The sequence below is a fragment of the Macrobrachium nipponense genome, chromosome 39 (assembly GCF_015104395.2).
Source record: "Macrobrachium nipponense isolate FS-2020 chromosome 39, ASM1510439v2, whole genome shotgun sequence".
In the NCBI taxonomy this organism is placed as follows: Eukaryota; Metazoa; Arthropoda; class Malacostraca; order Decapoda; family Palaemonidae; genus Macrobrachium; species Macrobrachium nipponense.
This window is the reverse complement of record NC_061099.1, coordinates 42,829,802-42,854,500: the sequence shown is the minus strand read 5'-3', so window position 1 is coordinate 42,854,500 and position 24,699 is coordinate 42,829,802. Positions and strand designations below refer to the sequence as shown.

The 24,699-nt window shown below is 40.7% G+C and overlaps 1 protein-coding gene across 1 annotated transcript in view; it reads left to right on the top strand.

The window, feature by feature from the left end:
- Positions 1 to 24,699, top strand: part of LOC135210320 (mediator of RNA polymerase II transcription subunit 24-like) — a 132,244-nt gene that overhangs the window by 58,878 nt on the left and 48,667 nt on the right. The window contains 5 exon segments of the mRNA XM_064243201.1: positions 10,796 to 10,900; positions 11,787 to 11,953; positions 12,642 to 12,819; positions 13,005 to 13,114; positions 13,381 to 13,470. Of these exon segments, the coding sequence (XP_064099271.1) occupies positions 10,796 to 10,900; positions 11,787 to 11,953; positions 12,642 to 12,819; positions 13,005 to 13,114; positions 13,381 to 13,470 (650 nt within the window).

Below are 24,699 nucleotides of genomic sequence, written 5' to 3'. Positions count from 1 at the left end.
TCCTGACAGTGCGTTCGCTGCTTTTCCGCCGCAGAAAAGGCGTAGAGAGTCTTCGGACTTGGATTCGGGTAGTTCGTGCGAGCGATACAGTCGCTCTAGAGCTCGGGAGGAGGCCGTACCTGGGAGGAGGAGGGGAGGCGTCCCCTCGCCGCTCTCCTGCTCACAGGATCAGTCCCTCCCCGGAGCTGGAAGTTTCGCCAACCAAGAGGATGATTCAGTCACTGCAGCAGCAACTTCAGGACGCTCTTGCTTCTAGAGAGTCTCTTCCGCGTCGTAGAAAGGATGAGAAGCTTCCTGTGAAGAAGTCAAGACCTTCTCTTTCTCCTCGCTCGCCTCTCTCTTCGTTCGAGTCTCCTCTAGAGTTCGTTCTGCTCCCAGCAGCTCTCTAGAGGAGGTGAGAAGTTCGTTTCTCGCTCTCAGGATGAGATATCTCCCGCTCGCAAGTCTTCGAATGTTCGCAAGCGAGCGGTGGACGCCGAGCGCGCTTCTGTGCAAGTGGAGCGCGCTTTCCGTTGCCGCTAAACGCGCACCTGTTGTTGATAAACGTGCACCAGTGGACGGCAGCCGCGTGCTGGCGGCCGCTCGGCGCGCGCCAGCGGACGCCAAGCGTGCACTAGTGGACGCTCGGTGTGCGCCAGTGGACGCCAGGCGTGTTTTTGTAGATGTCGAGCGCGCACCTGTCGGCGCCAAACGTGTGGATTCGGACGCCAAGCGCGCACTGGTGGACGCCAGTTCCTCACCAACGCAAGTTCAGGTGGAAGAAGGAACCCTACCTGTTAGTCATTTTTCTTCAGAGTTTCCTCCTACTTCTCCAGTTTCTGAGGAAGGAGTTAGCGATAATTTAGTCGAAGCAGAGGAAGAGCAGCAGCCAGTTCCTGTCTCATCAGACTATAAAGTTTTGATGCGTCTTCTGCAGTCGGAGTTTGGAGAAACTTTCCAACCGGAAGCCCCTCGTACTCCCCCTTCTCAATTTTCTTCTTTTAAAGCATCGAAGGCATCGGGGTTCGTTAAAATGAAGAAGTCGCTTTCCACGAAGCAAGCGTTCCGGAAAGTCCATGAGTGGATGGAGAAGAGGAAAGCCTCAGGAAAGTCCTCTTTGGCTTTACCGCCATCAAGACTCTGCGGTAAGGGAGGCATGTGGTATGAGACGGGAGAGGACGTAGGTGTTAAACTACCAGCCTCTGCTCAGGGTGATTTCGGGAGCATCGTGGACGCCTCCAGAAGAGCCCTTCTGTCTTCATCAAAAGTCACTTGGACCCATAACGAGTTCGACTTCCATCTCAAAGGCCTCTTCAGGACTCTAGAGGTCTTCAACTTTCTCGACTGGTGTCTTGGAGTTTTGGATGCCAGGTCAAGGAGTTCTGATACTATTAGTCTGGGGGAGCTGTCCAGTGTACTTTCTTGTATGGACAAGGCCGTCAGGGATGGTTCTGAGGAGTTGGCTACTCACTTTAGCTCGGGGATTCTCAAGAAGAGAGCACTCTTCTGTAACTTCACAGCCAAATCCGTCTCTCCAGCGCAAAAGGCGGCGACTTGCTTTTCGCTCCGTTTTCAGACCATCTCTTCCCCCAGACTAAGGTTAAGGACATAGCATCGAGCCTTCAGGAGAAGGCAACGCAAGATCTTCTGGCTCAGTCTTCTAGAAGACCAGCAGCTGCTTCATCTTCTGGAGTTTCGTTTACCAAGAAACCGAAGCCCTTTTGTGCTGGATCTTCCTCGAAAACAGCCTCCCGAGGAAGAGGCTCTTCCAGAGGAAAAACCCCTGCTCCGTCAAAGAGTAGGAAGTGATTTGGAAGTCCTTCAGACGCCGGTAGGAGCCAGGCTTCTTCTTCTGTTCGCGAAAGCCTGGGAAGAGAGAGATGCCGACCCTTGGTCACTAGATGTTGTGAGGAAAGGGTACAGGATCCCGTTCTTGAAGTCACCCCCGCTATCCACAAACACCAAAGGATTTGGTCTCCCTCTTATCGAGAGAGAAACAGAAAGTGCTTTTCGATCTGCTGGAACAAATGATCGAGAAGCAAGCGGTGGAACAGGTCTTCGACCTGGAATCTCCAGGATTTTACAACCGTCTGTTCCTGGTGCCGAAACATTCGGGGGGGTGGCGTCCCGTCCTCGATGTCAGCAGCCTAAACCTCTTCGTCATAAAGAAGAAATTCAAGATGGAGACGCCTCAATCTGTGCTGTCAGCTTTGAGACCGGGGGATTGGATGGTCTCACTAGACCTCCAAGACGCGTATTTTCACGTCCCCATCCATCCCCAATCAAGGAAATACCTGCGATTTGTCCTGAAGGGGAAGGTATTCCAATTCAGGGCACTTTGCTTCGGTCTGACCACAGCGCCGATGGTTTTCACCATTCTGATGAAGAATGTGGCAAGGCTGCTTCATCTGGAGAATATAAGGATCTCTCTCTACCTAGACGACTGGCTTATTCGAGCTTCATCGCGGAACCGGTGTCTGGAGGACCTGCACACGACCATGTCGTTAGCGAAGTCCCTGGGTCTTCTGGTAAACCTCGAAAGTCGCATTTGACTCCTTCTCAATCTTTAGTCTATCTGGGGATTCAGATGGACTCAGTGGCTTTTCGGGCTTTTCCGTCCAGGGGCGACAACTTCAATGCTTGGAAAAAGTGGCGACCTTTCTGGGGAAGGAAACATGCTCGGTGAGGGAATGGATGAGTTTGCTGGGGACCATTTCCTCACTGGAGAAGTTTGTTTCTCTGGGAAGGCTGCACCTCAGACCTCTTCAATTCTTCCTAGCCAACAGTTGGAAGAACAAACAAGATCTGGAGGCGATCTTGTGTTTAACGAGAGAGGTGAAGGATCACCTAAGTTGGTGGTCAGATCCACGGAAGCTCGCAGAAGGGCTCTCCCTCAAACTTCGGAACCCCGACCTAGTGTTGTTTTCCGACGCGTCGTCCACGGGTTGGGGAGCAACACTAGGAGGGAAAGAAGTGTCGGGCACCTGGAGAGGGGAACAGGTGCCCTGGCACATCAATCTGAAAGAGCTGTCAGCGATTTACCTGGCTCTCAGGTTCTTTCAGGAAGAAATATCCGGCAAAGTCATTCAGATCAACTCGGACAACACCACAGCACTGGCATACCTAAGAAATCAAGGGGGAACTCACTCGCCTTCTCTGTTTGCCATCGCAAAGGAACTCCTTTTATGGGCGAAAGCGCAAGAAGTCACTATCCTGACAAGGTTCGTGTCAGGAGTACAGAATGTTCCGAGCGGACCTTCTCAGTCGACGAGGACAGCTGTTGCCGACAGAGTGGACCCTTCACCAAGAGGTTTGCCAGTCGCTGTGGGACCTGTGGGGTTGTCCGCAGGTGGATGTCTTCGCAACTTCCAGGACGAAAAGACTTCAGCTGTATTGCTCCCCAGTTCTGGACCCGGGAGCAGATAGCAGTAGACGCCCTACTTTGGAGTTGGTCGGGTCTAGACATATACGCTTTTCCCCCACTCAAGATCCTCGGGGAAGTGATGAGGAAGTTCGCGGCATCGGAAGGAGCGAGGATGACACTCATCGCCCCCTTCTGGCCGGCAGCCGACTGGTTCACAGAGGTGATGTCCTTCCTGGTAGACTTTCCGAGGACTCTGCCCTTAAGGAAAGATCTACTCAGACAGCCCCACTTCGAGAGGTACCACAAAAACCTCCCCGCTCTGAGTCTGACTGCGTTCAGACTATCAAGAAGTTGGCCAGAGCGAGGGGTTTTTCAAGACCTGTGGCGAAAGCAATTGCCACCGCAAGGAGGCCCTCCTCAATCGCTCTGTACCAATCGAAGTGGGCTGTCTTCAGATCCTGGTGCAGGAAGAAGGGCATTTCCTCCACCACAACCTCTGTGAGCCAGATAGCTGACTTCCTTCTTTATCTGAGAGAGGAAGTGAAGTTGGCTGTTCCAACTATTAAAGGCTACAGGAGCGTGCTTTCTGTAGTCTTCAGGCACAGAGGACTCGATTTGACTAATAATAGAGACATTCATGATCTCATTAGATCTTTCGAGACTAAGAAGGTCATCCAGCCTAAAGTACCCTCGTGGAACTTGGATGTGGTGCTCAAATTTTTGATGTCGAGTCACTTCGAAACCGGGCTTCATTCAGTTTCTATCAGGAATCTGACGAAGAAAACGATCTTCCTAACTGCTCTGGCGACGGCAAAGAGGGTTAACGAAATCCAGGCCATTAGCAAGCAGATTGGGTTTTCAGACAGTAATGCGATTTGTTCTTTAAGTCCCACGTTCTTAGCAAAGAACGAGAATCCTTCCAACCCGTGGCCGAGGACCTTTGAAATCAAAGGGTTGTCAGAAATAGTGGGAAATGAACGTGAGAGATTCCTGTGTCCTGTCAGGGCTCTAAAGTTCTATCTGCAGAGAACTAAAGCTTGCAGAGGTTCGTCTGACAATTTGTGGTGTTCAGTGAGGAAGCCTGATCTTCCTATGTCGAAAAACGCACTGGCGTTCTTCATCAGAAGTACGATTAAAGAAGCTCATGATAATTGCAGTGATAGTGATTTGAAGCTTCTGAAAGTGAAAGCTCACGAGGTGAGAGCTATTGCTACTTCGGTAGCGTTTCACAAAAATATGGCGCGCAAAGATATTTTGAATGCCACATTTTGGAGAAGCAATTCGGTGTTCGCTTCACACTACCTGCTGGGAGGTGAAAGTGACATACGAAAATTGCTTCTCCTCGGACCATACATTGCTGCAGACACTGTTTTGGGGGCAGGAGGTAACACTCATCCTATCCTTTAGGGATTAGGGGGGTTTTTAACTTGTGTTTTATGGTTGTGGGGTGACCGCCTGGGGCGGGTCTCCCTTCCATTAGCTTAGTTAAGTGGGATACCTTTGGTAAACTAAGCCAGGTGGTGGTATTTTTGTCTCGTTGCCCTCATTAGTATGGTCCATGGTCTAGTCACGTCGTGGTCTCGCCCCTGTTGACAGATCATCTGGAGTGCACCAGCTTCATAGGTCTCTACCTTGCTGGCAACTCTAGTAGCACAAGCAGACTTACGTGGCAGTAATCACGAAGCCAGCTATGCTAACAGGTAAGGAACCAAGATATCAAATATCTGCATAGTATATGTGTTTCCTAAATCCTCTATTCTGTCTCTCCCACCACCAAAGGTGGGATTCAGCTATATATATATCTGACAGGTAAGTTGCATGAACAAAATGATATTGTAATGATACAATTAAGTTTGTTCATACTTACCTGGCAGATATATATAATTAATTACCCGCCCACCTCCCCTCAGGAGACAGTGGAAATAAAAATTATGAATAGAAAATGGGAATGGTTCCTGATACCCGCCTTACGTGTGTCGTAAGTTTTAAATTCTGTCGGTCGTCGGAAATTATCAGCTATATATATATCTGCCAGGTAAGTATGAACAAACTTAATTGTATCATTACAATATCATATTTTCAAGTTTTCATTTCCTGGAAAAGAAAGTAATAGAAGTGAAAGAACCAAACCAGTAAAAATGATACATTGCATATAAAAATTAAGGGAAGAATCTGTTCTTAAGAGAAACTGGACGACAAAAGTATGGCAATAATGACCCATATTGTTTAAGGGACAGAAAAGTAAATGGATTGTATAACATTGATGAACAGTTATTACATAGCTACTACTATGAGATTCAGGGCCTCTGTAACACGGTTTTTTCGCAATAACTTTTTATCTGTGCATTTCATAAATATAACGCTTATTCAGAATACATATTATATCAACACATAAATTTTGAGTGTATTCTGCACTACGTAGGTTGAATAAATTTGGTACTTATAATGTAAAAGTGACCTTTTTTGAAGACGGGCCAACTTACTCGGAGAAAAGGTTTCGAACGCACTCGTTACGTAACTTATGACATAATTTTTTCCCTCTTTCTCGATGGATGATTGGCTATACGTAACGAAGGCTAAACCTCTGGCAACAATGACATACAAATTTAAATACAAGCAAAGCAGTACACCTTTATGAACTCTGGAACCTCCCCACTGATAATTGTCCTAATGAACAAACCAACAAAATATGTTAATAAATACAAAAAACACTTCGATTATTAGTCTAACTCCCAAAATAAGTTTCCAAAGAAAATACAGTCTACTTTATAGGTCACAATCAGATTGACAAGATGTAGGGAATAGTTGGTAATTACCAAAAACATAGTAGACAAGCTTGATTTGATAACTGCTATATCCAATGTCAAGCAATTTTTATTTATTGGCTATCTACCTATCTACTGAAAAAAAATAGCCGGTACCGTATATTGGCTTTAAACCTTCACTAATAATTATCGTCAGAATGGTGACTTCATGAGGCTCCACCCACTTTTGCCTCGTTATAATTCAGGATAACACTGAAGGCTACCATGGGCATTGTTGGATTAGAAAATTTAACTTCTGGCTATAAAAACTAATTTCTCGAGTACTTGAAAGAAGTGCTAAATGATCTTTAAGGATCCCAGCAGTTGTTCTAAACGTTTAATTCAAGTATATTACTGCTATACGTGTTGCGGCACTACTGCTACAGTAGTATTACTACGCTAGCACTGATACCCCACCACACTCTATGTATCGTTCCGCCATTCATAAAGTCTTTGGGTTTCAGAGCCGATGGCATTTCTGTCTGGTGGATGGGCGGGGCAACTTTTAGTCAAAAGGTGTTTGTTTACCTTGCTTACGTAATGAATGTTTTCGACTCTTGGCTCGTAATCATTGGCCATGGCGTCGGCTAGATCATTTTTACTCTATAAAAATTAAAACTACAGGCGGTCCCCGGGTTACGACTGGTTCCGGCTTACGACGTTCCGAGGTTACGACGCTTTTTCTTAAATATTCAATGGAAAAATCCGTCCTGGGTTACGACGCTTGTTCCGAGGTTACGACGCTGACGCTTCCGACGCTCCGAGTTAACGACGCTTTTAAAAAACGCATACTATGATAAAAATCCTTTATAGTTTAGCACAGTATATAATAAAATAAAGTTTCTGGTTAGATTACAACAAAAATTTTGAGATTATGATGATTTTCGACACTTTTTATGTTGTATTTTTCTATGTTTTTTAGTGACGCCTCATATGCGGAACTAGTTTCGAGCGAATGAATACATAACTAGTTTACATATAACAGTCCAAAAGCGCAAATAATGAAAAAAATCATTGGCTTGGTTTCCAGTAATAACTAAACAAAACGAAGTTTCTGGTTAGATTACAACGCAAATTCCAAGTATCCAAAGAGAGACATTATCCAGTAATTTGATCAGAGAGAGAGAGAGAGAGAGGAGAGAGGAGAAGAGGAGAGGAAAGAAGAGAAGATAGAGAGACGAGAGAGAGAGAGAGAGAGTAGAGAGAAGAGAGAAGAAGAGGAGAGGCGTCTTCCGACGCTCCGAGTTAAGGACAGAGAAGTGTTCGTTGTTTCGTTAAACGGCCTCTGACTCATGCCAGTAAATGTTTTGTGATACTAATAATAAGCCTATTTAAAGATACGTTTACTTTAATTAGTCTATATGATACGTAAATAGTAATCAACTGTTCGTGTAGCCCTCAATATTTGGCAAAATCGAAGTATCCAAAGAGAGACATTATCCAGTACGTAATTTGATCATAGAGAGAGAGAGAGGGAGAGGAGAGATAGAGAGAGAGAGAGAGAGAGAGAGAGAGAGAGAGACGCTTTGGCAACAATGGTCTCGGGGGTTTTTATAGCTTCCTTCTGCTTGATGATCGTGGATATTGTAGAAGGATTTCGACCATACTCGTTTTCCAAATCAACGATACGAACGCCACGTTCATGCTTTGCTATAATTTCATGTTTGCTTCCATCGAAATCATTTTCTTGGGTTTTTTTCTTATCACCTGCTTTGTCTTTAGCTTTGAGACCCATGGTTAATAATAAAATAGACAAAATAACACGAAAAATAGGCGCAAATACAACGAACTAAACAACGAACGTGTTAACATGCAGCACCAACAAACAAACAGACTGAACGCCATTTATCGGTCGCCTATACAACTAACACTCATCGCAAAATCGTATCTCAAATATTTCGTTGTATATCAAAGCTTGTATTTTCGCAAATTTTCTGTTGTATCTCAAAACATTCGTATATTAGGGCAATCGTATGTCAAGTTTTCCAATGTAATTTGATCAGAGAGAGAGAGAGAGAGAGAGAGAGAGACGCTTTGGCAACAATGGCTCTCGGGGATTGACGTAACGTTTATTTTCTGAACAGATAGGACAGAGAAGTGTTCGTTTCATTAAACGGCCTCTGACTCATGGCAGGAAATGTTTTGTTGATACTAATATATAAGCCTATTTAAAGATACATTTACTTTAATTAGTCTATATGATACGTAAATAGTAATCAGCTGTTCTTGTAGCCCTCAAGATTTTGCAAAATCACTCCAGGTTGTACATAAAACTTCAAGAATGTAGTGTCACCAGAGGATTACAATAGTTTTTACCTTCAAGAACCAGCATTCTTTTATGAAAATAACTCCAGGTTGTACATAAAACTACAGGAAACAACATGTAGTGTAACCAAAGGATTACAAGAAGGTTTTATAACTTTTTATTAGTTTAAGACATATTTCCAAGCGTCGTTCCGGCTTACGACGATTTTCGGCTTACGACGCGTCTCAAGAACGGAACCCTCGTCGTAACCCGGGGACTGCCTGTATCGGGTTTAGGTTATTGATAATGCTGACAAAATTTGTGTGTGGTTGTAAAATATACATGTCAACTTTCAGCTACATCCGATGCTTTGACAAGGAGCAAAGTCCAAAAAACCGTGTTACAGAGACCCTGAATCTCATAGTAGTTCCTGAAAGACTTGAAGAGAATAAGTATTGCTTCTTTCCATTTGTACCATTTACTGATGTTTATAAAGAATTTGAAATTAAATCCTGTATTGTTTTGTATATAATGGTCAGGGGCCTTGATAGCCATGCTGTAGTTTGTAGTGTTGATTGCATATCCACAGTTATTGAAGAGTTCTAAGTTACTCCACCAGATGGGGATAGAAATGTCATTGATAGGTTTAATCATCATGCATCTAGTAGTATGACATGATAGTTCTTTGCCTGCAGTGCCCCTCAAGTAGCACAATGCAGGTAGTATGAAAAGTTGTTAGCAGTGTCCCTTTGATCCTGGCTACGATATGGTTTTTTGGGGATTTTTAAAATTGCATCCACTCACTTCCCTGTTGATTCATCTGAATTTCCAAGGTCTTAGTTTTCCTGTTCAAATTACTCTCTATCAAACTCTCTTTGGTGTTGTACTGGCTTGAAGATTAACATGATTAAATATTTATACTATGAAGTTTAACAAGATTGATTTTGGACAGTTATCATCTTACCCTTAGAGATTGAGTATCTGATGTGGTTGAATGAAGGAAAACTTTACTTAAAAGCTTTACCATTGGTGCATAGCCTGATCTCAACAGACTGACAGTCCTAAAGGATTCTTTGGTGCTTACTAGGACGTCCTGGATGAATTTCTTTGCCCTTCCATCGATAGCAACAACCCCAAAGCTCAATGACAATGGAGAAATAATGAGAATTACTCTAGATTTTCTAATTCAGAGAGCTTTTATGGAACCCTCAAGCTTTATTCTTTATTTATTATTGCAATATATCCAAGAAGGCCAAGATGCAAGATGAAAGAACATAGCTCATTCTTAGTATTTGAATTTAACAGCTTGAATTTTTTTTAATGAAAAAATTTTGTAAGATACACAACTTTGATTTCTTTGACTGCATTGCTGTGAACACATCTGCATTTCATTTTGCTTGTGTGGAAATGGCAGCTGCTGTCAAAGTTACTTCACCCTCTTTAGATTGGTTACTTTGGCTTGTATTTTGGTCTATTTCAACCATTGTACAAATGATAGTGCCTTACAGTTCTGTAAGAAAGGTAGACCACTGCAATGGTCATGGGCATGACAGTGTGTGTGGGTTTATGTCACTCTTGAATATTGAGCCTCATTCCATCTGCCCCTTAGGGGGTTAGTGCTTTCAGTGCATCTCATGTGATGCGCTATAGGTATTACATAAGACCACCAGAATATGAGTTACATTACTGATTTGGTTACTTGTATGCATAGGAAGGTTAAGCTAGGAATTGAACCTAACCCCACCCAAAGCAACTTCTTAAAGAATGGGAAAATCTTGTAGAATAAAGATTAAAGAATGGGAAAATCTTGTAGAATCAAGAAGCAGAACATCTGGGAATTTGAAGATTATGCCCAAAAATACATAATCTCAAACCAGCAGGCTAGGCTGAGAATTCCAACACTTAGGCTAGCAGAATACTATGGAGAAATATTTTATCCTAATCTAGGCCAGGCCTAGGACCCAACCACCTGCTATAAAATCTTTCTTTGTTTGTTTTAACTGGTTTCCAGCAGGCACGAGAAGATTTATCCCAATGTTAAGACCAAAGGTTTGTTAGCTATGAAAAAAACAAATTTATTAAAAATTAGTCGTTTTGCAGTGGTTATGGGTGATGAGTTTGTAATGAAAAAAATTACATTTTAGAAATTCATTATGTATGGAATAATGTTTTTAACTAAAAATGTATCCATTTGTAATGGTTACTTTTTGTTTAAGTTAAGGGCTGTATACTAACACCAGAATTAGAAATGTTTTAGGAAGAGCATGCATCTTCAAAATCATATTTATATATTCAATTATGCAGTTGTCAAATAAAAAGATATCTTTGTAAAGCATCCTTAAATTTGCTGTGATATCTAATAATTATTGCTTTCCCTTGGATAAATGATGGACACTTTGGCAGGATCCACAACCTGGTGAAACTCCTAAAATGGCAGTCAGCCGAGCCCAGATGTTTGACATCTCATTTTTACTTCTCTGCCATATTGTTCAGATCTATGGAATAGATGTGAGTAGCTGTTTTTGAGCTTTTTAATAAGTGATGAATGTTCTATATTTTTCTGTCTGAGACTTCCTTACAGCAGAGTATTGTTTGACTGATGGGAATATCTTTGCAAAATTTATGGATACTTGATCATCCTAGGTTTCCTATTTAACTATCTTTAATATTTCTTTTGAAATTACTGTTCTCACTGTCTGTAGGATTTTTATTTAGTTCTTTTTGTTTAAAGTATTCCTGTATACCAGTAGGGTAAATCTACTCTGCACTATATAAGGAGTATGAATATTATAAGGTTCTTTTCCCACTTAAGAAAGATCTGTCACTCTCAGAGTTGGGTGAGTTTTCATATAACTATGTAGGCAGTTGCATTAACCAAGTACATAAGCAGTCACCCACTTTGAATGGCAGCACTTAGCAATGTAAGCAACTGTCCTACAAAAAAAAACATTTTTTCCCCAATCTGTTTTTTTACAAGAATTTTTTTTTTTTTGAATTTTTTATTATTGTCAAGTGGTAAATCCAATTTAGGTATGTATACAAAAATGACCTTGAAGGCATACTGTCTTTACAATTTTCATGCTAGATTAATTGATAATCTTTGTTCCTTTCAAATAAATTGTATTGGTTCTCAAACACAATCTTACACTAACATATAAGGGTGCTCATGAATTTTTATTTTGTTTACTACGTATTTGTAAAGTGTAACCATATTGTCTTTAGGTTGAATGTGTCCTTCCTTACACCATTAGTTGATTACATTCTTTTTGGTTTTACAGTCATCTGCCACAATTGCATAAGAAACATCAAATTCTTTGTTATGAATAATTTTGAATTTATTTTGTATAAATGGAAATAATGCGGTGGCTTTAAGAGGAGATAAACATTGTTGTAGGTTGTGGTATCTGAGAAGTGTGAGACCTTCATAGAACAATGGATGCGAGACAACATGCCAGAGTTGGGGAAAGTTAAAGCACCACTCATATCGGCCCATACTGATCAAAGTGCTGTTGAGGATTTCATCAGACAGGTTAATATATCAGAAATTGAAATGAAATACAAGTAAGTATTCTGTATTTACATGTTTTTGAGAATTTATGGTTCAGTGTCTTATATAAAAATACTTTGGGAGCCAGTCAGCTTCTGTGGGCAAGCAGGTACTCATGTTTGGGAGGCTAAAGAAGATAATAGAATAAAATCCCTATGCTCTTATACTGATCTAGCCTGGATATCCATTTACCCCAAGCACTTCAATAAGCTAGGTCTTGCTGCTGGAAAATCTCAAAAAGGCCATAATTGGTTCATATGAGCCAGTTTATAAGGGAGAGCCATAGGAATGTTATGGATGTATTTTAGTAATTTCCATAGATTAGTACTGACCCCTCCACTTTTGAATGTATTACATCCCCTGTTTAGTTCTCAAAACCTCTGGGAATGGATAAGCCCATGAATATTGTTTTTCCCCTGATCCAACCCCCATTTTGTAAAATGTTATGTAAAAAAGTTTAATGTACTGTGGTTGCCAGATAGATTTTAAATGTGAGTGTCAATCTAAGTTGGTTGAAATTTGAGAGCCAAACATTTATTGTTTGATGTGGAAAAACTAATTTTTAATTATAGATCAAACTTCCTATATTTCTTACTTCCAAATTCTCACTCTCTCTCTCTTGAGAACTATAATATTAAATACTTGTTGATTAACCTTGTTTATTTATGTAATGACCATTATTATAATTTTGACTGGTTACAGCATGGTTCGCTGGAGTGATGTGTGCCAGATGGCTGGGGTAGCACTAAAGGAAGTCGTTACTGCAGCACAACATGGAGCTTTGCCTGTCCAGCAGGTCAAAGAGCTTATTGATCGTCTTCGATATCATTCATGCTGTCTGCCAATATGTGTTGCAGCTTGGCTTTGCTCTCATGTTCAGGTATGTAGAAAATGTGATGGAGAATAGACAACATGATTCTTGTTTATGAATGATTTTTTCTATTAGATTTATAGTGAAGCTTTTTATTCTACATTCTTAACTGAAGCTTAGTGTTAGCCAAGACAGTGGATTTATTTAGGAAAAACATGAAGTTTATCTTATAAATACACTTTATTCTTTGATAGGTTGTGGATGGGGAGCAGTCTGTTCAGCCCCTCAGCTTTCTTCAGTATTTACAGGCTTCACTTGGAGACCATGATCCAGCAATTCCTACCCTTGAAAACTTCAAAGACAGGTATAGTATTTGGAAATTATGTCAAATGTTATTATTAAAATTAGGTATTTGGTGTAGTTTTGGTAATTATAATTTAAAATTTTGATTAGGAAATTATTCCATCTTATATTTATCTTCTAGTAAAAATCCTATGAACTTAATGTATTGTGAATTTGCAAGGTTAACCTAAAACATTATTCTCATTATCTCTAAAATGTTGCTGATGAAAATATGCAGTACAGTATATTTAATAGATGTGTATTCTGAAGTACTCTGTTCTTTTTCAGGTCAAATTTGCTAGTCCTTATAGTAGAAAATATGATACAAGTGACCAAGGGAGGCATCCATTCCTCTTCGGCAGCAGGCAGCAATGGTAGGTAAGTAATTTAATGAAGTGGTTTTCATGTTTGGATTTGTAGAATTAATTCATACTTATGCTCAGAATTATGGAGACTGAAAAGTCAGAGAATATTTTATAGTGATTTGTATGTTCGTATATTTCTGTTAAAAGGCAAGTCAGATGGAAGATTGTGTGTCAGTAACATTACTTAAAAGCTTAAGCACTTCTTTTTCTCTATTCATTTCTGCCAAGCAAAGGTGGGTCAATTTACTCAGTGAAATGAAGGTTTTCATTTGCATTTGTGGTTGCTCTGAGAATGTGACCAAAATTCAGAATGTTCCTCGGACTGTCCTTTCAGCTTTTCTTCTCATCAGTACCCAAATGTTGAGTTGTTTTTGTTTCATTCTTTTATAGTTTAATGTGGCAATCTTCAGTGATTTCATTAAGATATAATTTGTTCATGAAACTTACCTGACAGATATATATATATATATAGCTGCATTCTCTGAAGTCCGACAGAACTTCAAAATTCGCGGCACACGCAGTGGGCGGCCAGGTGGTAGTACCCACTCCCGCCGCTGGGAGGCGGATATCAGGAACCACTCCCATTTTCTATTCATATTTTTTCTGTCGCCGGTCGGTAAACACTGTTTACAGACCTCCGCCTAGGATTTTTGAAACTTCATTAGCCGCTTAGTATCCTAATTATTCTTTCGATTATTGACTTGGATTTGTGGCTAGGCATACGCTATCATAAGTTAAATTTTTTCATTGCATATGATGTCTGAAGCTAGTTAGCCTAGTTTCAGACTTTGTTGTCTGCATGGGGTAAGGTGAGGCTACCGGAACTTTCGGTAGACACTCGCTTAGTATATATGACGTTTACATGTTTTCTTTGCATAAAGATCAATGTAATTAGTGTAATGTGTGACTGATTACGGAAGAAGTAGGATTCATGTACGCATTTTAGAGCGTGTTAGAATCAGGAGTTTTCCTCCACAGTAAACAGAAGTTAGAAATAATGAACCTTCTAACCTCCTGTAGAATTTATTTTGCCTAACCCTGTGGTATGATTTACGGGCCTAGAAGAAGTGTCTGCTAGAGGATTACATCAAGTAATCTTAGACTAAAGTGCTCGCTCTCCAATCAGTGTTGTGAAGTGTAGTGCCCCATAATGCCTCTAGGCCTGGACCTCTGTCGGACTCCCAGGACTCAGGGAGAGGGCATGTCGAAAGCCGCAAGAGGGTTACGGGGGCCCCCCACCGATCTGGCGTCCCTTCGGCAGGACCTGTTGACGCTTCCCAGGCTGCTAAAGATCGTGCACGTGCACGAATCTTGAAGGATTGCTTCTCGTCCCCCGAGGCGTCCTCCCCGCGCAAGGGTTGGAGCTCTCGGAAGGACTCGCGCCCTCTAAGAAGCTTTAGAGAAGAGGACGCTTCACGTCCTCTCTCTCGTCAGGAGGGAACGTCAGATCGGCCCCATAACCCCTCTAGGCGTAGACCTCTGTCGGACCCCCAGGAAACCAGGGAGAGGGCATGTCAAAAAGCCGAAGGAGGGTTACGGGTTTTTCACGCTGATCTGGCTTCCTTTTCGGCAGGTCCTGTTGTCGCTTCCCAGGCTGCCGAAGATCGAGCACGTGCACGAATCTTGAAGGATTGCTTCTCGTCCTCCGAGGCGTCCTCCCCACACAGGGGTTGGAGCTCTCGGAAGGACTCGCGCCCCCTTAAGAAGCTTTAGAGAAGTGGACGCTTCACGTCCTCTCTCTCGTCACGAGAGGATGAAAGAGTCCTGTGCCCTGTCAGTAGTAGCCATCTTGCTTGGTGAGACGTACCCGCGTGAAGTCACATAATCAACAGATATCACAAGTTTAACATACGACTAGAATTTGAGAAATATCTAGAAGTGTTGCGTGAACTATCGGTGATAAGATTAGTGTGAAAATAGTAGGATAAATGCGTCTTCTAAGTTAGTTTATCAAGTGTAATACTATAAATCAGAACAAGATGGCAGTAAGTTCCAACTGCGGGAAAAGAATGGCGTAATTTTGGCGTGTTTAGCAGATTCGCAATACGATGAGGTAGCAGGAAGGGAATAAGGGCATTTGGCATCATCTATGAAATCAGCAACAGTCCTAACCAAAAAGATACAAAAGCATTCATAGATATATTAGAAGGATATAATCCTTCAAACTGGAACAAATCTAATGAAAACATCTTGAAAATAATTGAAGAAGTTCCAAATAAAATCCAAGTGGTCAAGAGACTCATAAAGAAAATATACATAAACCAACATATTCCGACAAAGAAAATGAATAAGGTGAATCTTGTGAATATACTAATTGATGCATTAGGACAAAGAATGCCAAAAGCATGCAAACTGTGTAAGGTTTGGTATAGCATAGTCAATCCACAAAACCTAATCAGAAAATGTGCTGCATGCCAACATTCGACCCATCCACAGTGTGCTGAGGTAATACAAGATTTGAGAAAAGATACAAGAATTTTTTGTTCAACATGTCTATCATGGATAGACAATGTTATTAAATCAAGATTGAATGTACAAATAGTTGAGGATGAAGAAGAAGAGAAGAGGAAGAAGAAGAAGAAAAAGAAAAGAAGAAGAGGAAAACGGAAGAAAAGTAAACAAAAAATGTGAAATGACAGAAAAAAATAAGGAAAACAAAGAACAAGATAAAGTATGGATGCAGAGATACTCATTGATACTACATTATGAGGCAATAAAGCAGCATACATACGAAGAAATAAATTACGATATGACAACAGAAAAGCAAATCCCGAAGAGGCTCTACCCAGATCTATACAATGACGGGAAAGAGGCAATAGACAAGAAAGACAAAATCTGCAACCTTTTGAAAAGAGGGAATTGCAGATTTGGAGAAAGATGTTACTACAAACATCCTAAGATATGTCAAAACTATGAAAATATATGGTAATGTGCATACTTAGATGGATATGGGGATGATTGCAGAGATCTGCATCCAAAAATATGTAAAAAAACCTAAAAGAAGAAAAGGAAAAAATGTAAGTTCGACAAAAAATGCAAATATATGCACCCTGTAGCCATGAATCATAATCAAATAAATAACCAACCAAGTAATAAAATCCAAAATAAGAAAGAAACAAATAAAGAGAGAAATCAAGAATATCAGGTAAAAGAGAAAAGCAAACCACCAATGAGATATGCAGAGGTGTCAGCAAAAAAATTTCAAAGCATCAGCTCCGAAATTCTACTCAAGAGATAATAACTGTATTTATTATGCAAGAGGATATTGCAGAAACGGAGAAAATTGCAGATTCAGACACAAAATTAATAATTATGATGAAGGAAGATCAAATATTATGGAAAAGTTGGATTTTTTAATGTCAGAATTTCTGGAAATGAAAAAAAGAACAACATACCAGAACAGGAAAGAGACATGGGAAAATCCTATTACTATCAGTATTAAATGAAGGAGACAAAACGCAAACCATCATAGTGATGAATGCGCAGGGTTTAGTTACGAGTAACTCAAAAAAGAAAAATAGAGTACTTAGAAGAACTAACCAAAATGAAAAGAAAATAGATATAATGAATATAAGTGAAACCTGGTATTCCCAAGAGACTGGAATGATGATCAAATAAAAGGGTTCCAAACTTATAGATCAGATAGAAAAAATAGGAATCAAGGGGGAACCGCAATATATGGGAAGACAAAAAACAAGGAAAAAAAATATATGAGCAAATATAGTAACTCAGAATGTGAACTAATAGCGGTAGAATTTGAATCTGAAAAAATTGATGAACATAGTAATATATAGACCTCCTAATACTAAAGAGTTTGACTTAATAATTGAAAAATTGGATGATATATGTAGAAATCACAAGGACTGGACTATTCTCCTATCTGGTGACTTCAAACTTTCCTTTCGTAGAATGGAAAGAACGAATAGGAGATTGTGGTTGTACTTATACATATAAAAAAGAGAGTATAGTAGTGCAGAAGATAAGAGGCAATTTGAAAAGCTATTAGATATGCTACTAGAATACAACATTCAACAAATAAATCACCTGCCAACAAGAAAGGAAAATACTTTAGACCTAGTATTTGTGAACGAGATGAATTATGTTAAAGAAATAATAGTTTATAATGCGAGTATTTCAGACCATAATGTCATAGAATTAACAGTTCATTCCAAAGCAAGTGAAAATAGAGATAAGCAAGAAATGAAAAAGTGGGAAGGATATGGAAAAATACAACTTCTACAGTAAAAATATAAAATGGTCAGAAATTAATGAAGAATTAAACAAAGATTGGATAACATTTTCGTAAGATGATGACATAAGGGTAAAATACGGAGATATTATATAAATATTGGAGATAATAGTGGAAAAATATATACCGAAGAAGAAAAGTAAACATCATTCATGCATACCAAGAGACAGAAGGATCTTGTTCCAGAAAATCAGAAAGTGGAAAAAAGGTCTTGCAAAAGAAAAAAATGCATGGAAAGTTATAGAACTAAAAAGTAAGATAGAAAATGCAGAACAAAAGATTATACAATCAAAAGAAAATGAAAAACGGGACTTGGAAGAAAAACCCTATTAAATATCAAGCAAAACCCCAAACTATTATACTCATATGCGAAGAAGATGAATAAAAGAAGAATAGAAATAGGCCCTCTGAGAATTGAAGGGAGATTACGAATGAAAAAAAGGAAATTTGCAACATACTGGCAGAACGATATAAGAGAGTAATTCTAGAATAGAATAATGAGATAATGATATAGAAGTAAGGGATGAAAATAGTGAATATTTAGCTGACATAGATATTAATGAAGCTGATATTGTGCAGGCTATTAATGAATTAAAAATGGAGCTGCTGCAGGGCTGATGGAATTCCTGCTATTTTGTTAAAGAAAGTAGTTCATTCTATCGCAAAGCCACTTGCAATATTATTAAGACAAAGTGTAGATACAGGCAAGATATATGATGAGCACAAATTAGCATATATTACCCCTACTTTCAAAAGTGGATCAAGACTAGAGGCAAGTAATTATAGGCCTGTGAGTCTAACATCACATATTATGAAAGTGTATGAAAGGGTAATGAAGAAAAATATTATGAAACATTTAATAAAAAATAATTTGTTTAATAAAGGACAACATGGTTTCGTACCCGGAAAAAGTACACAAACAACCTGTTAGTCCACCGTGAAAACATATTCAAAAATATGAAAAGCGGAAATGAAACAGATGTGGTTTATTTAGACTTTGTTTGCAAAAGCTTTTGGATAAAAGTAGACCATAATATATTTGGCGAAGAAAATTAGAAAAAACACAATATCGTGGATAAAGTAGGAAGATGGTTAAAAGAATTTTTACACAACAGAAAACAGATAGTTATTGCAAACGACGAGAAATCGGATGAAGCCAAGGTAATATCCGGTGTGCCGCAAGGTACGGTGTTAGCTGCAATACTGTTTGTTATTATGATTGAGACTAGACAATAATGTTAAGGATTCGGTAGTGAGTAGTTTCGCAGATGACACAAGAATAAGTAGAGAAATTACTTGTGATGAAGATAGGAACGCTCTACAAAGAGACCTTAACAAAGTATATGATTGGGCTCAGAGGTAAATAGGTAATGATGGTATTTAACTCTGATAAATTTGAATCAATAAATTATGGAGACAGAGAAAGAAGCTATATGATATAAGGGACCTAATAATGAGGACCATCACAAATAAGGAAGCAGTTAAAGACCTTGGTGTGATGATGAATAGGAACATGTTATGCAATGATCAAATAGCAACTCTGTTGGCAAAATGTAAAGCAAAATGGGAATGTTGTTACGGCACTTCAAAACAAGAAAAGCGAAACACATGATTATGCTTTATAAAACATATGTTCGTAGTCCACTTGAATATTGCAATATGATATGGTACCCACACTATCAAAGGATATTGCACAAATAGAGAGTGTACAAAGGTCCTTTACAGCTAGAATAGAAGAAGTTAAGGACCTAGACTACTGGGAAAGACTACAATTCTTAAAATTATATAGTCTAGAAAGGAGAGAGAGAACGCTACATGATAAATTCAGGCATGGAAACAGATAGAAGGAATAGCAGAAAATATCATGGAACTAAAAATATCAGAAAGAGCAAGCAGAGGTAGATTAATAGTGCCCAAAACTATACCAGGAAAAATAAGGAAAGCACACAGGACATTAATCCACTACGCACCAGCATCGATAATGCAGCGTCTATTCAATGCGTTGCCAGCTCATCTGAGGAATATATCAGGAGTGAGCGTAGAGTGTTTAAGAATAAGCTCGACAAATATCTAAACTGCATCCCAGACCATCCAAGATTGGAAGATGCAAAATATACCGGAAGATGTACTAGCAACTCTCTGGTAGACATTAGAGGTGCCTCACACTGAGGGACCTGGGGCAACCCGAACAAGATGTAAGGTCTGTAAGGTCTGTAAGGGCTCTCAAATTTTATTTACATAAACGAAGGAAGTAAGAGGTCCTTCGGGTAATTTATGGTGCTCAGGAGGAGACCACATTTACCCTTTTGCGAAGAATGCACTGGCTCTTTTTCTAAGGGACATTAATTAAGGAGGCTCATTCATCTTGCCAGAAGAGTGATTTGAGCCTCCTGCGAGTGAACTCTCATGAAGTTAGCGCTGTTTTCAACCTCGCTTAGCATTCCAAACATGAATATGGTAATCAAGGACCTGTTCTTGATTACACCTTTTGGAGGAGCAACTCAGTATTTGTCTCCTCTCCTCATGGCGCTCCGTATACGTTATGTAACGTTCGCTTTACTTGCGAAAAAGCAAGATGATAAGTTTGACGTCCGGCAAGCTGCTTTGCACAGTCAAACAACTTATGTCTCTGGTTCGGCATAAGAAGGGCAAGTTTAGATGTGAGGAAGCTTTTGGAGGTGCTCGACGTCCTATAAGTAGAGACTTTCTCAAGGACACTCGGCAAGCACCTTGCGAGGGTGTCTTTCGGACGCTCGGCGTTCCTTTGCTGAGTGCGTTTCTGGAGATGTTCTTTTGCATTACTAAGACCGCCAAGTTGTCCGCACCAGGCGGCCACTGTCTTTGTAAGAAGGTATGAAGGTCTTAAGGCCCGTCTTGAAGACGAAAGCCGTACGTCTTCCTTTAGTGTTCACACACTTCAGGAGCAGCGTGCGGCTCTCCATGGAGACTCGCATGAGGATGTCCCTTGAAAATATTCAACGTCCTACGCAAAACGCGGAGGTTTCGTTCATAACATGAGATGTTGGCAGGGTCGCTCGCCAGGACGCCTCTTGGCGGGCCTTGCATGCATCAGGGCGCTCAACGAGATCCTCTCTGAAATGTCGTTCAGAAGACTTGGTGTTCTCTGCTCAGACACACTCGCAGCTAAGCAGGACGTTTTTTTGAGGACGCTCAGCAGGACGCTTTCAGGACGCTAAGCAGGACGCTTTGAGGAACGCCTCAGCGGGACGCTTATGAGACGCTTGGCAGGACGCTTTTGTGGACATTCTCCAGGACGCTTCGGTGGAAGCTCGGCAGGACGCTTTAGCGAGAGAAGACTTGTAGACGCCGTCTTATTGCTGTTCAGGACGTTTTCTTAGGGACGCTTGACGCTTTCTAAACGCTCGTCAAGAGGAGGTTTTTCAGGAATCTCCACAGGACATTCCTTTACAGAAATTTTAAAAAAGGATTCGGAGTTAGCGGAGAGACATACCCGAATTTTCTTCGATCCCTCTTGCCTCTTCATCGATTTCTCTGAGAATCGGGAAGATTATATACTCGGATTCCTGGGTGACTTTCGGTCATGTTAAAGGGTTTTCCCTATGAGCAAAGTGCTAATTGTTTTGTCAAGTAAGGACATTTTCCCCATTGTCAAGATACTAAACGTTTTGTCATTTAAGTGGGGGACCCCTCATAAATGGGGTAGTTCTCATTGACATAGATTTTAACGTTTTTGTCGTTTAAGCGGATAAACTCTCTCTAACAAATTTCGGAAGAGCTCTCATTCATTTTCAGAGGCTCATCCGGGGAGTAAGAAAGAGACTTGTAGACTAGATCCAGGAAGTCTTATGTCCAATATCATAAGAACTTGAATGGTCCTTTTCGATCCTCGGTTCTCACTTGATGATCTCTATTCAAATATTACTCCCTTCTCTTGGCAAAGAGTCTTGGCAAAGAGTCAAGGAGTTCTTTTAAAAAGTCTCATTCTTTAGAACGTGGACAGTCGTTTTCCTTTCTTTCTCTCTTCCTCGTCGAGGAAAGATGTAGTAGAGAATTCGATGTCAATTACTACAATACTTACGTAGTTTATCTTTGCATCATTTTGCTAACGCATGGGTCAAGTCATATACGCATATCGTATTTACCTCTACGGATAGAAGCCGAAAGAACTGTGTTCTAATGTATTTAATGACACTCCCTTCAACCTTCCAAGAGTTTTCGGAGTAAGAACAACTCTTAAGGTATTGTTACGACAACACCAACTCAGCTTCTGTATTTAGCGAATTCTGTTTCGTTTAAATATGCCTGCTGAGAGTTTCCTTTTGCTCGATAATATCATACCTATTCCTTCGTAAAGGGAGTAGCTGGCAACTCAGGCAGATAGTACGAGACGATGAATGAACAAGGCTGCTGTTACTGTGATCTACGCAGTACCGGCTAGCTCTGTGACATGCGCGGTTGGTTACGTCTCTCTCCCCTGCGGGAATGGCTGACTAGCCGTCTCTCTGCCCTACAATCATGGATTTTAGCCTCGGGTTGAGGAAATTTCTAGTAATCATGAATGAACATGCCTTCCGTTTACTTAGAAAATTTCAACAAGATATCTCTTATACCTGTTCGGTGCGGTTTTACCGCACTGTAACAGAATTCTGTACGAGTCTACCGCGGCATAGCACTATAATAATGCTCTCCTGCTTATGCAAAGCGCAGCCTTATTTAGGGAAGGAAGCAGGCTGAGTGAGGGAATGGATTATGAGTTTGCTGGGGACCATTTCCTCGCTGGAGAAGCTTGTTTTCCCTGAATAAACAGCAATTCAGAACCTCTACAGTTTTTCCTCACGGAGAAATTGGAATAACATAAAAGATCTAGTAATAATTCTAATTTTCTCTCAACGGCTTGAGGATCACCTCGGGTGATAGCGAGAGGGTGTCCAGACATCCGAACAGAGGAACAGATGTCCTGGCACATTGTCTGAAAAGAATTGGAAGCCAATTTGGTCGGCTCTCCAGTTCCTCGAAGAGTGAGTTTTGATCGAGTGGTCCAAATCATCTCGGATAATTTCTCAGCTCTCTCATAGCTCAAGAAGAAAGAGTTGGTTATGGGCTTGGGCACGGAACATAACAATCCTCAAGAGGTTCGTTAAACTAGTGCACATCCGTGCGGGTCTTCTCGATCGAAGGCAGCAACTACTGACGTCTTGAGTAATCCTCACTTAGAAGTATGTCGAAAGTTGAGGAGAGACTGAGGGCGTCCTTTCGTTAAGTTTTTCGTAATATTGAAGACGAAGGAGCTTCCTCTTAAGTTGTTCCCTTATTCGTGATCCTAGAGGATTTGCATTAGTCGCCACCATGTTGGCCTTTAAGAGGTTGGATTCACAGAGGTCATGTAATTCAGAGAGAATTGTCCAAAGACCCTTCCCGAGAGAATCGGTGTAATCTAACATCGTCACTTAGTGAAGTATCTAATCTCTCCTCTCTGAGTCTGAAGGCGTTCAGACTATCGAGAAGCGATAAGATCTTCAAGATCAATGGCAGTCTCTTGCCCAGGCAAAGCAGTGCTGCCTATTTTCAGTGTTCAATCGGAGGGGGCCGTTTCTGGAGATAGTGAAGGGAAAATGACTGTTCCTCCACCTCGACCTCTGTGAATTTCTTTATGGTTCTATCTTTCCGTCTGAAGTATGAGATAAGCTAGAAATCCTAACTATTGTAGAATATGCAAATATGTTGTTGATGGCCTCTAGGCTCAGAGATTCGGTTCTGTCAAACAACAAAACTTCACGATCTTTGAGGGTCTGTGGAGATCTTGAAATTCTCTGGATCGAAGGTTCCGGCATGGAACTTAGACGTTTTAGTCTGAGTTTCTGATGCCAAAAGCATTTCGAACCTATCTTTCTGCGAACTTAATACACGTGACCAGAAAGGCTAACATTCTAACCGCTCTAGCCACGGCAAAGAGGGTTAGTGAGGTTTTAGCCATCATCAGAGGTTTTGGCTTTAAAGGACATAATGCGGTCTGTCCTCTAAGCCTTCCGTTCTTGGTAAGAACGAAAACCTGTCTAACCCTTGACCCGAAGGCTTGGAGACCAAGGGTTGGCACAAATTATTGGGCAAAGGCTTATTAGAGAGTCCTGTGCCCTGTCGGGTCTCTCAAGTTTTATCTTGATAAAACTATAGAAAGTCGAGGTCAACGGACAATCTGCGGTGTTCCGTAAAAAGACCAGACTGGGTTCATGTCCAAGAACACCCTGGCATTATAGTCAAGAAGTTCTTTTAAGAAGTCTCATTCATTATGTTTGCATAAAGATTTGAGATTTTTTCTTAATATGAATGCTCAAGAGGTGAGGCGCGGCCTCAGAAGCATTTCAACAGAGCATGACTCAGTAACATCCTGAGTGCCACGCTTTAGCAAAAGCAACTCTGTGTTCGCTTCACACTCCCGACGGGATGTGAAGACGACATTTGAGATCTGTAAGTCGCTAGGACCATACATATCCGTAGATATATTATTGGGGGCAGGAAGCAACACGTATCCTATCCTATAGAAAAGGGATAGGTGTGCTTTTAACTTTGAAGGGTTGGTCGCTTGAGGTGCGTTCCTTTTCTTTAGCCTAGAAGTTATGGAACTAACTTTGATAGGTTAGGTCAGGTGGTGGTTTTTAGCTTCGTTGCCCTCAGAAGTATGGTCATATGGTCTAGTCACATTGTGGTCACGCCCCCGTTGACAGATCATCTAGAGCGCACCAGCATTACAGGTCTCTACCTCGCTGGCAACTCTAGTAAAGCAGAAGCAGACTTTGGTGACAGTAATCACGAAGTCGGCTATGCTAACAGGTGAGGAACCAAGATGTATATCATCTAACTTAATTTAGTTTCCTAAAAATCCTATTCTGTCTCTTCCCACCATCCGAAGGTGGGATTCAGCTATATATATATCTGTCAGGTAAGTTTCATGAACAAAACCTGTATTGTTATAATACAATTAAGTTTGTTCATACTTACCTGGCAGATATATAA